The 15,237-nt window shown below is 41.9% G+C and overlaps 1 protein-coding gene across 1 annotated transcript in view; it reads right to left on the reverse strand.

Moving 5' to 3' along the window:
• The window catches only part of LOC123999536 (ubiquitin domain-containing protein 2), a 66,704-nt gene extending 51,673 nt beyond the window's left edge, over nt 1–15,031 (reverse strand). Inside the window, exon 1 of the mRNA XM_046305417.1 lies at nt 14,837–15,031. Within this exon, the coding sequence (XP_046161373.1) occupies nt 14,837–14,906 (70 nt within the window). The 5' untranslated portion in view covers nt 14,907–15,031. The remainder of the gene's footprint in view (nt 1–14,836) is intronic.
• Between the last annotated feature and the right edge of the window lie 206 nt (nt 15,032–15,237).

Genomic DNA, 15,237 nt, shown 5'->3' on the forward strand with positions numbered 1-15,237 from the left:
GAGTTCTTACAGACAGAAATACTTCTCAGTTTCATCAGCTGTCCGGGTGCCTGGTCTCAGACGATCCTGCAGGTGAAGAAGCCGGATGTGGAGGTCCTGGACTGGCGTAGTTACACGTGGTCTGCGGTTGTGAGGCCGGTTGGACGTACTACCAAATTCCCTAAAAACGTTGGAGGCCGCTTATGGTAGAGACATTAACAATTTTATCTGACAACATCTCTGGTGGACATTCTTGCAGTCAGCATGCATTCCTGCAGTCAGCAGCAATGCCATGCTCCCTCAAAACTTGAGAAATCTGTGGCATTGTGCTGTGTGACAAAACTGCACATTTTAGTGGCCTTTTATTGTCCCCAGCACAAGGTGGACCTGTGTAATGATCATGATATGCCACACCTGTCAGGTGGATGGATTATCTTGGCAAAGGAGAAATACTCACTAACAGGGATATAAAAAAATGTATGCATAAAATTTGAAAGAAATAAGCTTTTTGTGAGTATTGAACAATACTCCTACTTTTGAGAATGTGAGAATGGTCTGTGAATGTGAGAATGGTCTGTGGACACTTAAGGACTTAAGGGACAGTTACGACAAGTGTGTTTCATTTGGTGATCTCATGAAGGACAGGAAACACACAACTGTATCTCTGTATTTCCCAGCTGTCAGGTTTACATCTAAATATTGTGAAACGTATGTGATTAAACATGAACCCATTTGTGAAAAGATGTCATGTGATGTTAACCCATACTCTCATTTAGAAGGTTTTCATATAAAGTTAACCAAATCAATGGCCAAGCGCACGTGAGCATAGACATAAAGTCAGGGTCATGGAACCGCCCTTCTCTACTCTGAAGTAACCACCCGTGATGAAATATACATTTCATGCCAAAGAGACCCACGGTAAGCCGGACGTTTTGAATGGGACAAATCAAATCGAATTTATTTGTCACATACACGTGGTTAGCAGATGTTAATGAGAGTGTAGCAAAATGCTTGTGCTTCTAGTTCCGACAATGCAGTAATAACCAACGAGTAATCTAACCTAACAATTCCAAAACTACTACCTAAAAAAGGGATAAAGAATATGTACATAAAGATATATGAATGAGTGATGGCACAGAACAGCATAGGCAAGATGCATTAGATGGTATCGAGTACAGTATATACAGTGGGGCAAAAAAGTATTTAGTCAGCCACCAATTGTGCAAGTTCTCCCACTTAAAAAGATGAGAGGCCTGTAATTTTCATCATAGGTACAGACAAAAAATGAGAAGAAGAAAAAAATCCAGAAAATCACATTGTAGGATTTTTAAAGAATTTCTATGCAAATTATGGTGGAAAATAAGTATTTGGTCACCTACAAACAAGCAAGATTTCTGGCACTCACAGACCTGTAACTTCTTTAAGAGGCTCCTCTGTCCTCCAGTCGTTACCTGTATTAATGGCACCTGTTTGAACTTGTTATCATTATAAAAGACACCTGTCCACAACTTCAGTCAACAGTCACAAATCCTACAATGTGATTTTCTGGATTTTTTTTCTAATTTTGTCTGTCATAGTTGAAGTGTACCTATGATGAAAATTACAGGCCTCTCTCATCTTTTTAAGTGGGAGAACTTGCACAATTGGTGGCTGACTAAATACTTTTTTGCCCCACTGTACATATGAGTTGAGTAATGTAGGGTATGTAAACAAAGTGGCATAGTTAAAGTGGCTAGTGATACATGTATTACATAAAGATGCAGTAGATGATAGATTGCAGTATATACATATACATATGAGATGAGTAATGTAGGGTATAAGTAGCATTGTTTAAAGTGGCTAGTGATATATTTTACATCAAATTCCATAAATTCCCATTACTAAAGTGGCTGGAGTTGAGTCAGTGTGTTGGCAGCAGCCACTCAATGTTAGTGGTGGCTGTTTAACAGTCTGCTGGCCTTGAGATAGAAGCTGTTTTTAAGTCTCTTGGTCCCTGCTTTGATGCACCTGTACTGAGCTCGCCTTCTGTATGGTAACAGGGTGAACAGGCAGTGGCTCGGGTGGTTGTTGTCCTTGATGATCTTTATGGCCTTCCTGTGACATCGGTGGTGTAGGTGTCCTGGTGGGCAGGTAGTTTGCCCCCGGTGATGCGTTGTGCAGACCTCACTACCCTCTGGAGAGCCTTACGGTTGTGGGCGGAGCAGTTGCCGTACCAGGCGGTGATACAGCCCGACAGGATGCTCTTGATTGTGCATCTGTAGAAGTTTGTGAGTGCTTTTGGTCACAAGCCGAATTTCTTCAGCCTCCTGAGGTTGAAGAGGTGCTGCTGCGCCTTCTTCACGACGCTGTCTGTGTGGGTGGACCAATTCAGTTTGTCCGTGATGTGTACACCAAGGAACTTAAAACGTACTACCCTCTCCACTACTGTCCCATCGATGTGGATAGGAGGGTGCTCCCTCTGCTGTTTCCTGAAGCACACAATCATCTCCTTTGTTTTGTTGACGTTGAGTGTGAGGTTATTTTCCTGACACCACACTCCGGGGACCCTCACCTCCTCCCTGTAGGCCGTCTCGTCATTGTTGGTAATCAAGCCTACCACTGTAGTGTCGTCCGCAAACTTGATGATTGAGTTGGAGGCGTGCATGGCCATGCGGTCGTAAGTGAACAGGGAGTACAGGAGAGGGCTCAGAACGCATCTTTGTGGGGCCCCAGTGTTGAGGATCAGCGGAGTGGAGATGTTGTTACCTACCCTCACCACCTTACTCACCAGAGTCCCCACGTTGGAATGGCTACAATTCTATAGGCCACGGAGACCATACAGCTGTAGTGTGGCTACACAGCTGGAAATGGTTAAACTCTGAGACTCGATCACTACAGAATAAGAGCAAATCTTAGACGTATAATTACTAGTCTGCAGAAAGAGAATACCAACATCCACCGAAGCATCTATTCTATGAGAATATTTCCGAATGGTACTCTGAAGTATCCATTCTAACCACCTACAACCACGAAAGACATTGTGACTTCTTGGAAAGTTAACCAGAGACTCTGATGAAATCTACAGTACGATCAAGTGTTTAGCGGAGAGACACCAACGACATCCAGGCATAAATATGTACATTGCAATTTCTTTCAGATTGAGTGGCCATTCATGTGCAAAGGATTAGCATTTCAATTAATATAATTATAGACTGTGTGTAGGGCTTCCGTTTTGTCTTTCCCACTGTCTCGCAGTCCCCACCCCTTTCCTTTGTCTACCAAGCCATCATATCGGCTTAGCCCACTAGGAACTTTTATCATTGTTAGTAACCAATATCTACAGTTTGTTTGTGATGATTTCTGTGATTTTTTAGTTAGTAAATAAGCCAATTTGTCTATTGCTGATTCATTATGGAAACTAGGGTTTGTTCAGATAACCAATTATTTTATGACGTTTGGAATGAGACTAATGAGGTAACAATTAATAATTCATTAATAGAAGACTCATTGATCAGATATTAAAGTATCTGAAGAGTTATATTCGGAAAATTATAACGTTAATCTTAACATTTTCCGTGGTGCCCTGAGTGCCTAGTTAACGAATATTTACATTAGAGGTCGACCGACTATGATTTTTTAACGATACCGATACCGATTATTGGAGGACCCAAAAAGGCCGATGCCGATTAATCGGACGATTTTTTTATTTATTTACTTGTAATAATGGCAATTACAACAATACTGAATGAACACTTATTTTAACTTAATATTATACATCAATAAAATCAAATTTAGCCTCAAATAAATAAAACATGTTCAATTTGGTTTAATTAATGCAAAAACAAAGTGTTGGAGAAGAAAGTAAAAGTGCAATATGTGCCATGTAAGAAAGCTAACGTTTAAGTTCCTTGCTCAGAACATGAGAACATATGAAAGCTGGTGGTTCCTTTTAACAGGAGTCTTCAATATTCCCAGGTAAGAAGTTTTAGGTTGTAGTTATGATAGTCCCATAATTCCCATTTCTCTCTATACCATTTACCTTTGACTATTGGATGTTCTTATAGGCACTTTAGTATTGCCAGTGTAACAGTATAGCTTCCATCCCTCTCCTCGCTCCTACCCGGGCTCAAACCAGGAACACATCGACAACAGCCACCCTCAAAGCAGCGTTACCCATGCAGAGCAAGTGGAACAACTTACTCAAAGTCTCAGAGCGGGTGACTTTTGAAACGCTATTAGCGCGCACCCCGCTAACTAGCTAGCCATTTCACATCGGTTACACCAGCCTAATCTCGGGAGATGATAGGCTTGAAGTCATAAACAGCTGCTGGCAAACGCACTAAAGTGCTGTTTGAATGAATGCTGCTGCCTACCATCGCTCAGTCGGACTGCTCTATCAAACCATAGATTTAGTTATAACATGATAACACACAGAAATACGAGCCTTAGGTCATTAATATGGTCGAATCCGGAAACTATCATCTCGAAAACAAGACGTTTATTATTTCAGTGAAATACGGAACCGTTCCGTATTTTATCTAACGGGTGGCATCCATAAGTCTAAATATTCCTGTTACATTGCATAACCTTCAATGTTATGTCATCATTTCGTAAAATTCGTGCAAATTAGGCGGCTAAAAACTGTTGCATATACACTGTCACTGTGTGCAATGAACGCAAGCTAACCTGGATTTCTTTTAGTTAAATATGCAGGTATAAAAATATATACTTCTGTGTATTGATTTTAAGAAAGGCATTGATACTTATAGTTAGGTACACATTGGAGCAACGATACGCACCGCATCGATTATATGCAACGCAGGACACGCTAACCCTTATCTAGCGGCTAGATAATATCTAGTAATATCATCAACCATGTGTAGTTAACTAGTGATTATGATTGATTGTTTATATAAGGTAAGTTTAAAGCGAGCTGGCAACTTACCTTGGCGTACTGCATTCGCATAACAGGCAGTCTCTTAACTGACTTGCCTAGTTGAATAAAGATAAAATAAAAGGTGTAAAAAATTATAAACTGGCCAAAACGGTGTCCAAAAATACAGATTTCCGATTGTTATGAAAAGTTGAAATCGGCCCTAATTAAAATAGGTCGACTTCAAGTTTACATGATTAATCACGTAATAATTAGACCTAAAGAACTGATATGATATAAATAACAGTCTACACATTTAATGATCGTCACAGACACAACACTCACCTCAGTAAAAGCCACATGACAGCCCGCTTGGAGTTTGCCAAAAGGCACCTAAAGGACTCGCAGACCATGAGAAACAAGATTCTCTGGTCTGATGAAACCAGAATGAGCTCTTTGGCCTGAATGCCAAGCGTCACGTCTGGAGGACACCTGGCACCATCCCTACAGTGAAGAACCGTGGTGGCAACATCATGCTGTATTTTGGTATTTTATTAGGATCCCCATTAGCTGCTGCTTTTCCAACAGCTACTCTTCCTGGCGTCCACACAAAACATTACTAGACAACAGCTCAAGGACAGAACTACATTTTTTTTATTCCAAAAAGGCACACAGTCTACCGTGAGGCATTGTGCCACGAGGTGTTGCTTTATCTGTTTTTCTAAACCAAGTTTGCTGTTTACTTGACCAATATGAGATGGAATGGAGTTCCATGCATTAATTTCTAATACTATATGCTTCCTTGAATTTGATCTAGATTTGGGGACTGTGAAAAGACCTCTGGTGGTATGTCTGGTGGGGTAAGTGTGTGTCAGAGCTGTGTGTAAGTTGACTATGCAAACAATTTGGGATTTTCAACAATGTTTCTTATGAAAAGAAGTGATGCATTCAGTCTCTCCTCAACTCTTAAAGAAGAGAGATTGGCATGCATAGTATTTATATTCAGCCCTCTGATTACAATGAAGAGCAAAACATTCCGCTCTGTTCTGGGCCAGCTGCAGCTTAACTAGGTCTTTCCTTGCAGCACTCGACCACATGACTGGACAATAATCAAGATAAGACAAAACTAGAGCCTGCTGGACTTGCTTTTTGGAGTGTAGTGTCAAAAAAGCAGAGTATCTCTTTATTACGGACAGACCGCTCCACATCTTTACAACCGTTGAATCTATACGTTTTGACCATGACAGTTTACAATCTAAAGGTAACGCCAAGTAATTTAGTCTCCTCAACTTGTTCAACAGCCACAACATTCATTACCAGATTCAGCGGAGGCCTAGAACTTAAGAAATGATGATTGTACCAAATACAATGCTCTTAGTTTTAGAGATGGTCAGGCGCAGTATATTACTGGCCACCCATTACAAAACAGAGTGCAACTCTTTGTTAAGGGTTTCAGTGACTTCATAAGCTGTGGTTGCTGATGGGTATATGCTTGAATCATCAGCATACATAGAAACACATGCTTTGTTTAATGCCAGCGGCAGGTCATTGGTAAAAGTAGAAAAAAAGAGAGTGGAAGGCCTAGAGAGCTGCCCTGCAGTACACCACACTTTACATGTTTGATATTAGAGAAGCATCCATTAAAGAAAACCCTTCGTTCTATTAGATGGATAACTCTGAATCTAAGATATGGCAGAAGTTGAAAAGCCATAACACATGTTTTTTCAACAACAGGTTACAGTCAATAATATCAAAGGCTGCACTGAAATCTAACAATACAGCTCCCACAATCTTATTTAAAAAAATATATTTCAACCAATCATCAGTCATTTGTGCCAGTGCAGTACATGTTGAGTGCTGAAAGTCTGTTAATTTGTTTACAGAGAAATAGCATTGTATTTGGACAAACAACTTTTTCAAGAGCTGGCATCAAGCTTATAGGTCTGCTGTTAGAACCAATAAAGGCCGCTTTACCACTCTTGGGTAGCGGAATTACTTTGGCTTCCCTCCATGCCCGAGGAATAAGACTATATAGCCATTCCTACCATCCCCAGTAGCTTTCCATCTAAGTTGTCAATGCCAGGAGGTTTGTTATTATTGATTGATAACACTTTTTCCACTTCCCCCACACTAACTTTAAAACTTGCAATGCTTTTCTTTTTTATGCATGAATACGAAAGCTCAATGTTTGCCCACTTTGCCAATGACGCAATCATTCAAATAATTGGCAACAACAAATGGTTTGGTGATGAATAAGCCATCTGATTCGATGAACGATGGAGTTCAATTTTAATTTTCAAATAATTTCATTTAAAGTACTCCAAAGTTGTTTATGTATCACTCATCTTAGAGTCATAATACAGTTTAGTCACATCATTTCTCAATTTGCAGTAAGTCAGCCAGTCAGAGTGCCAGCCAGACTCAGCCACTCCTTTTGCCCCATCTCTTTCAACCAAACAGTTTTTCAATTTCTCATCAACCCAGTTGTAACAATCAGTTTCCTAACAGGTGCATGTTTCTCAATAATTGGAAGAAGAATTTCATAAATTCCTCAAGTGCAGCATCTGGATTCTCCTGATTAATCACATCAGAGCAACAAATATTTTTAACATCATCCACATAAAAGTCACGGCAAAAATATTTTGTATCATCTTTGGCTTTCCTGGATATAGTCACTACATTGTGATAACTGCATCCAATGGGTACGGGTACAGCTTTAGAACAAAGTTCTACAAATGTGATCGATACATATGGATGATCTTGTTCCTGTAGTGTTTGTAAACACTCTGGTAGTTTTATTATTATATTATTATATATTATTAATAACCTGAACCAGATTACAAGCACTGGTTACAGTGAGAAGCTTCCTCTTGAGCAGACAGCTTGATGAAAACCAGTCAATATTCAGGCCCCCAAGAAAGTAGATCCCTTGGTTTACATCACATACTATCATGCATTTCACACATTACTTCAATACTGACTGTTAGCACTTGGTGGCCTATAGCAACACTCCAAAAGAAAAGGCTTTAGATGTGCCAAGTGAACCTGCAACCACGACACTTCAATAACACATTATCTTCTCTAAGCATTACAGGGATGTGGCTCTGAATATATACAGCAACACCCCCCCCTATAAGCATTTATGTCTCTTATATAGATGTTATATTGCTACTTCTGTAGCATCAAATGAATTATCTAACCAAGTCTCAGAAATTGCTAATATATTAATGTATCTGATGTTAGAAAGTTATTGATTTCATGAACCTTATTTCTAAGGCTACATATGGGCTATTTCCTGGGTAGCTTATCAGAGATAGACATAATATGGAAAAGAGAAAACAAAGCAAGAGAAAAATATATATACATTCAGCAGTGTGTGTGCTGTGGAGTTCAGCAGCTATGAACCCATTGGCTTGGCTCTGTCATCCCTTCCGGGCTTCTGGGATGGAGGGTGGATAATGAGCCAGTGGGGATGTTTTTCAGAGGCATCGACTGGGAGAGAGAAAAATGAACGGAGCAAAGTACAGAGAGATCCTTGATGAAAACCTGCTACAGAGTGCTCAGGACCTCAGACTGGGGTGAAGGTTCACCTTCCAACAGGACAACGGCCCTAAGCACACAGCCAAGAGTGGCTTCGGGACAAGTCTCTGAATGTCATTGAGTGGCCCAGCCAGAGTCTGGACTTGAGCCCAATCAAACATCTCTGGAGAGACCTGAAAATAGCGGTGCTCCCCATCCACCTTAACAGAGGTTGAGAAGATCTGCAGAGAATGGGAGAAACTCTCCATATACAGGTGTGCCAAGCTTGCAGCATCAGGGCCTCCCGAGTGGCGCAGCGGTCTAAGGCACAGCATAGCAGTGCTAGAGGCATTACTACAGACCTGGGTTCATTCCCGGACTGTTCCATGACTCCCATCGGACAGAGCACAATTCGCCCAGCGCCGTCGGGGTTAAGGGAGGGTTTGGGCCTTACTTGGCTCGTCGTGCCCTAGCGACTCCTTGTGGTGGGCCAGGTGCCTGCAGGCTGACCAGGGCGCCAGTTGAACGGTGTTTCCTCCGACACATTGGTGCGGCTAGCTTCCGGGTTAAGCTGGCAGGTTTTAAGGAGCGCAGTTAGCTGGTCAAGCGGCGAAGGTTGCATGACTCCACCTTCGCTGCTCCCAAGCCCGTTGGTGTGTTGCAGTGATGTGACAAGATAGAAGAAAAAAGGGGGTCTGAATACTTATGTAAAATGTGCTATTGTTTAAAAAAGATATATACACATTTTGGTAAGAACGGTAAGAAGAATGCCCCTCTCCCCACAGGTGTGATTATTACCTCTGAGGGTTTAGAGCTTGAGGTAGTCACCTCAGATAAGTACTTGGGAGTATGGCTAGACAGTACACTGTCCTCTCAGCACATATCAAAGCTGCAGGCTAAAGTTAAATCTAGACTTGGTTTCCTCTATCGTAGTAGCTCCTCTTTCACCCCAGCTGCCAAACTAACCCTGATTCAAATGATCATCCTACCCATGCTAGATTACAGAGACACCCGTTCTGCCAGTCACATTCTGTTAAAGGTCCCCAAAGCACACACATCCCTGGGTCGCTCGTCTTTTCATTTCGCTGCAGCTAGCGACTGGAACGAGCTGCAACAAACACTCAAACTGGACAGTTTTATCTCAATCTCTTCATTCAAAAGACACAATCATGGATACTCACTGACAGTTGTGGTTGCTTTGTGTGATGCATTGTTGTCTATACCTTCTTGACCTTTGTGCTGTTGTCTGTGCGCAATAATGTTTGTACGATGTTTTGTGCTACTACCGCATTGACATGTGTTGCAGCCTTGGTGAGTTGTTGTCTTAGGTCTCTCTTTATGTAGTGTTGTGTTGTCTCTTGTCGTGATGCGTGTTTTGTCTTTTTATAATTTTTTAAATCCCAGCCCCCGTAGGAGTTCTTTTGCCTTTTGGTAGGCCGTCATTGTAAATGAGAATTTGTTCTTGACTGACTTGCCTTGTTAAATTTAAAAAATGGTGTATGCATGTGTGTTTGTGTTGGTATGTGTGTGTGTGTGCTTGCGTATGTAGTGAATGTGTGTGGGTTGTGTGGCAGTGTCAATGTAGTGTGTGTACAGTATATGTATATAGTCTAGTGAGACTGTGTGTAGGGTCAGTGCAATATAGTTTGGGTACCATTAATAGACTATTTAGTAGTCTGGCTATTTAGTAGACTTATGGGTTGAGGGTAGAGGCTGTCTCAGAGCCTGTTAGTTCAGTCCCAGGGTCCCTAGCTTGGTGATGAGCTTGTGGGGAGTATGGTGTTGAACGCTGAGCTGTAGTCTATGAACAGTATTCTCACATAGTTATTTCCTCTCTTGTCCAGGTGGGAGAGGGTGGTGTGAAGTGCAATTGAGATTGCGTCATCTGTGGATCTGTTGGGACGGTATGCTAATTGGAGTGGGTCCAGGGTGTCTGGGATGATGGTGTTGATGTGTGTCATGACCAGCCTTTCAAAGCACTTCATCATTACATATGTGAGTGCAACAGGGCGATAGTCCTTTAAGCAGGTTAAGTTAGACCTCTTGGGAACAGGGTGGTCAGCTTGAAACGTTGGGATTCCAGACTGAGACAAGGAGAGATTGAAAATGTCTATGAAGACACCTGCCAGCTGGTCTGCGCATGCTTTGAGAAAGGGCCCTGGTATTCAGTCTCAGCCCTGTGGTATTCAGTCTCAGCCCTGTGGTATTCAGTCTCAGCCCTGTGGTATTCAGTCTCAGCCCTGTGGTATTCAGTCTCAGCCCTGTGGTATTCAGTCTCAGCCTTGTGGTATTCAGTCTCAGCCTTGTGGTATTCAGTCTCAGCCTTGTGGTATTCAGTCTCAGCCTTGTGGTATTCAGTCTCAGCCTTGTGGTATTCAGTCTCAGCCTTGTGGTATTCAGTCTCAGCCTTGTGGTATTCAGTCTCAGCCTTGTGTGTTAACCTGTGTAAACGGTTAGCTCACAAATCGGCCACAGAGAGAGCTCATAGTCATCCGGGAAAAACAGGGGCATTCCACGCAAGGCAGACTATTATATTCCTCGAAGCGAGCATAAAAGGAATTTAGGAGTTGCCCAGTGACGCAGAACTCGTGGCTGGGTTTCCCTTTGTAATCAGTTATCGAATGCAAGCCCAGCCACATACGACGAACGTCGGAACCGGTGTAATAGGATTTGACCTTCCTCCTATATTGTCCTTTTGCACGTTTGATGTCTCGGAGGTCAGAGGTCTTGAATACGTCCTTGTAAGCAGTAGCTCTAGCCTTTAGCCCGTGTGGATATTGCCTGTAATCCATGGTTTTTGGATTGGATACGTTCTTATAGTCACTGCGGGGATGACATTGTCTATGCACTTTTTGATGAAGCCTGTGACTATTGTGGTAAACTCCTCAATGCAATCGGATGAATCCCGGAACATATCTCAGTCTGTACGAGTAAAACATTCTTGAAGCCACGCGTCTGCTTCATCCGACCACTTCCGTATTGAGCATATCACTGGTACTTCCTGTTTGAGCTTTTGTTTGTAAACAGGAAGCAGGAAAATGGAGTCATGGTCAAATGTTCAAAAGAGAGAATGAGGAGTGAGACCTTGTATGCGCTTCTGTCGGTAGAATAAAAGTGGTATTTAGCGCCCCTAGTGGCGCAGGAGACTTGTTGATAGAAGTGAAGTAGGGCGGTTTTAAGTTTGTTTATGGCTCCATACAGTTTGTTGAGTGCCAGTGTGGTGTTGGCTTGTGGAGGGATGTAGACAACAGTGATAATTACAGATGAGAACTCTCTTGGTAGATAAAAAAAAGGTCTGCAGCTTACCATGAGGTATTCTATATCAGGTGAGCAAAAGCTCAAGATTTCCTTCACAATTGAAGCAGAACACCATTTGTTTTTTTATGAGGAAAAAAACAAAAAAACACTACCTCCTTTTAACTTCCCTGAAGCTGGGCCGTTCGATTCCGTCGCTGCATGAAGAATCTACTGAGTACTATGTGCATAGCGTTATCAACCAGCCACGTCTCAGTAAGACATAATATTGCAACTTTTCAAGTCTCGCTGATGGACAAGCGTCGGTCGAGAGTCTCCCATCTTATTCTCGAGTGGCTGGACATTCGCCAATATAACTGAGGGGAATGCCATTTGATTCTCTCTTCGCCTCAATTTCACCAGGACTCCACCCCTGTAGCGTTTTGGTATCCCATGGAACAAAGGAATAGGGTCCGGTACGAACAGTGGAACAGCTGAGGCCGAGTTGTAGTGGAAGTAGAAATTGAGGTTAGTAACTGTCGATCTGATGTCGAGAAGTGCTTGGCGGTCATATGTGATAATAGTATGAACTGTACAAAAAAAGTAACGATAAACACAAAATTAACTATATAGCAAAGTTGATGTCGCCCTTCTCCGTTACTGTATCGCATAGGGACAAGTAAACCAAATATCTTGTTTGTATTGTCCTAGGATTCTGAGCCCACGTCGAGACTTGCTAGTGATTGCTAAAGTGACTTGTTCTAGCAATTTTAAAACCCTTTTCCTGCAATTCTATATTGTTCTCAACAGGGAATCCATGTGTACTTGACAGAACACAATCTTTTTTCTTAGGTTTTTGCCACAATAAATTAAATTCAAAGAATAGATTGGACTAGTTTTTCTGGCTAGATAAAGTGATTGATTTGGTAGGGTTTCAGACCTGCCACTTTGACTCAAACATCCTGCCTCCTCACTGACAATCCCACCCACAGTGATTGATTGACAGGCCAAAGTGTTAAAAGGGATAGTTCACCCAAATTACAAATTGGTTGCCTTACCCTAAGTGTCCACAGCCACAGAGTCAATAAAATACATCATTTGAAGAACAAACATCATTGTGACAATTCATATCTTGCAGTTAAACTGTAAATATGGCTTTAATCTCAAGAGAAGACAGGTTTAATGTTTTAAAAAATGATATTATCAAATAGGCCTAGACGATATCCAAAACACCACACTGAATTCAGTCATTTTAAATGATAAAAGTCACATCTTCCTACTCAATAATTTTTTTACCAATCTGGGAGATAAAGTCGTTAAAGTAGTATTCAATAATTTAGCTGTGTATTTCGGATGGAATCAAGGCATTAGAATGTACCACTAAAATAGAGCTCATTCTGCTACATGGTTAAAACTATCATTTTGATCTCATGGATGGTCAGTCCTTACATCCATTACTCTGTCTATGAATTTGAGAGTGGTTTTATTTCTCAAGTCCCTCCCTCAGCTATTTACCAAAACTAGTGGTGGAGTGATGGCTTTGTTGTTGTTCGAACTCTGGATTGGCCCTTTAAATAAATAAAAACCCACAACATTTATTTAAAAACTTGGTTCAAAAAAGAAATCATAGAATATTTTGACAACCCTGTCTGTAAACTTTTAATTTATATAAAACTCAACTGTTTATATTTTTCAGTGAGTAAGACAGATGTCTCATGGTAGGGTGGGATATGGAAAATAGGTCAACTTTGAGCACCTCTATCTCCTGAATGTTTTGTCATTCAGGTACAAAAAGTCACTTTCTGACCACTTCTACCATGGACAAACATGTATGGAAGGTTCTGTCAAATCAAAAGGGGTGCAGTCAGAATGTGATTGAATTCATATAGAACAACCTCCATGGGTTAAGCCTTTTCCTGGATGAATCCCCATCTTGCTCTCCTCATCTCGCTCTACATTATTATGTAGAATCTTGCCAGTTGCAAGTTACATTAGCTCCACAAATGTTCAGCAGTGTACATTTGGTTACAACACAAACATCACTAGCCTGGGTGCATGCCAGTCTGTTTCTGTGCTCTTGCCAACTCCTCATGGCAAGGAGTGAAATGTTAGCTAAACTAACAGGTACCCAGGCTAAAACTTTGCTTCCAAGTTATAGCAATATAACAGTGTGGGCCTAATAACATGTGGTAACACAGTGATCCCAAGACACTATGGCATTGGGAGGCCCACCTCAGGGACAAGTGCATTGCCTCGGTGTGCCATGCAAACATGAAGAAGATACCAGTTATCTATGCAAGGAGACAACCTTTACACTTCTTCTTTGTGTGCCGGTACAAGCCTCATCCCCGCAACCACAAGCTCAATCAAACCACGTTACAATCATAACAATAACAACATATGCAACATTAGACACCGGAAATCCCGACTAGGTGAGGAAACAACAACGTGAAGTGGGGACCCGAGGGTCATAGGAGACCAACCAGCAGATTAATACCAGCCTCTCATTCACAAAGCCTTGGATACAGTGTGCTACACGAATGAACACCGTGGCAACAAAAAAAACATTAACTATGCGTCACTTAGATATGCAGATATTGGTTAATGTTGAATACAGAAATAAAGTACAGTTAATGGAGACGTGAACGGGCCAAGCGGTGTCGTTCTCTCGAAATCTAGACCCACCACCACCGGTGTTTTTGGTGCAACTCCCCCATCCCCTTGAGTCCTGCAGTTAGTTGAGAATAAAAATTGTACGCTCCCCCACTTTAGAATGTCGACCCCCAAGAAAAGACGCATGAAATTGAAACAGAATTAGGCTACAGGATTGCAAAAAAATGCATCTGAGAACACAACAAAGCACTATTGTTGTTTGTGTTGACCATTATGATTTTATACATTCTTGAGCCAAACGGTGACCCACATTTGACGTATTATGTAGCAAGATAGCTAGCTAGCATGCTAACCGGCTGGCTAACTACAACATCAAACGTCTTCATTCAAAGCAGACAAAGGCAGTCATTTAACACCGAACAGTAGGCATCTTCAAGATCATAAAATGTTGCCTAGCTATGAAGCTATTAGCACGGGGCCAGATGGGCTATCGAGCTGAAAAGTCGTGGCCGCCACGATGTTCCAGGCGGCTGTAATAAAGGAAGACACCCGGAGGCAAGACGCATGAAATTGGCATGTACCAAAAAGCACCGACTACAGACCAAATACCACCCCGACGTTATGTAACTTATTTCCTACCTCCAGTTCCGTCAGAGTTTTCGTTTAGACTGCCTGAAGAATCATGGTGACTGCCCACACAACCACCCATGGATGTTTTAACTGCGCTACCCCCGCAGACCCTCTTGTTTCCTTTTCCCCCTTCCTCAACTCTTCATCTCAGAAAATAAATTGACAGGGAGCGAGCATCCGCTGGGAAGAGGCGGAGTGAGCACACATCACAAGGTGACTGCTTCTCATGAAGAAAAGAGGGGGACTGAGAAAGGGAGAAATTATAGGTAAGGAATGGGCGGGTGAGAGGGGAGGACAAAGGGAGAAGACTCTGGGAAACCACTCAGCATAGTGTAACTGAGATGGGAACAGGTTCTATCTATAAGGTCCAACTTCAGGTGTCATTAAAAAAAAACACCTCCCCACCTTAA

Source organism: Oncorhynchus gorbuscha, linkage group LG16, assembly GCF_021184085.1.
Source record: "Oncorhynchus gorbuscha isolate QuinsamMale2020 ecotype Even-year linkage group LG16, OgorEven_v1.0, whole genome shotgun sequence".
Lineage (NCBI taxonomy): Eukaryota > Metazoa > Chordata > Actinopteri > Salmoniformes > Salmonidae > Oncorhynchus > Oncorhynchus gorbuscha.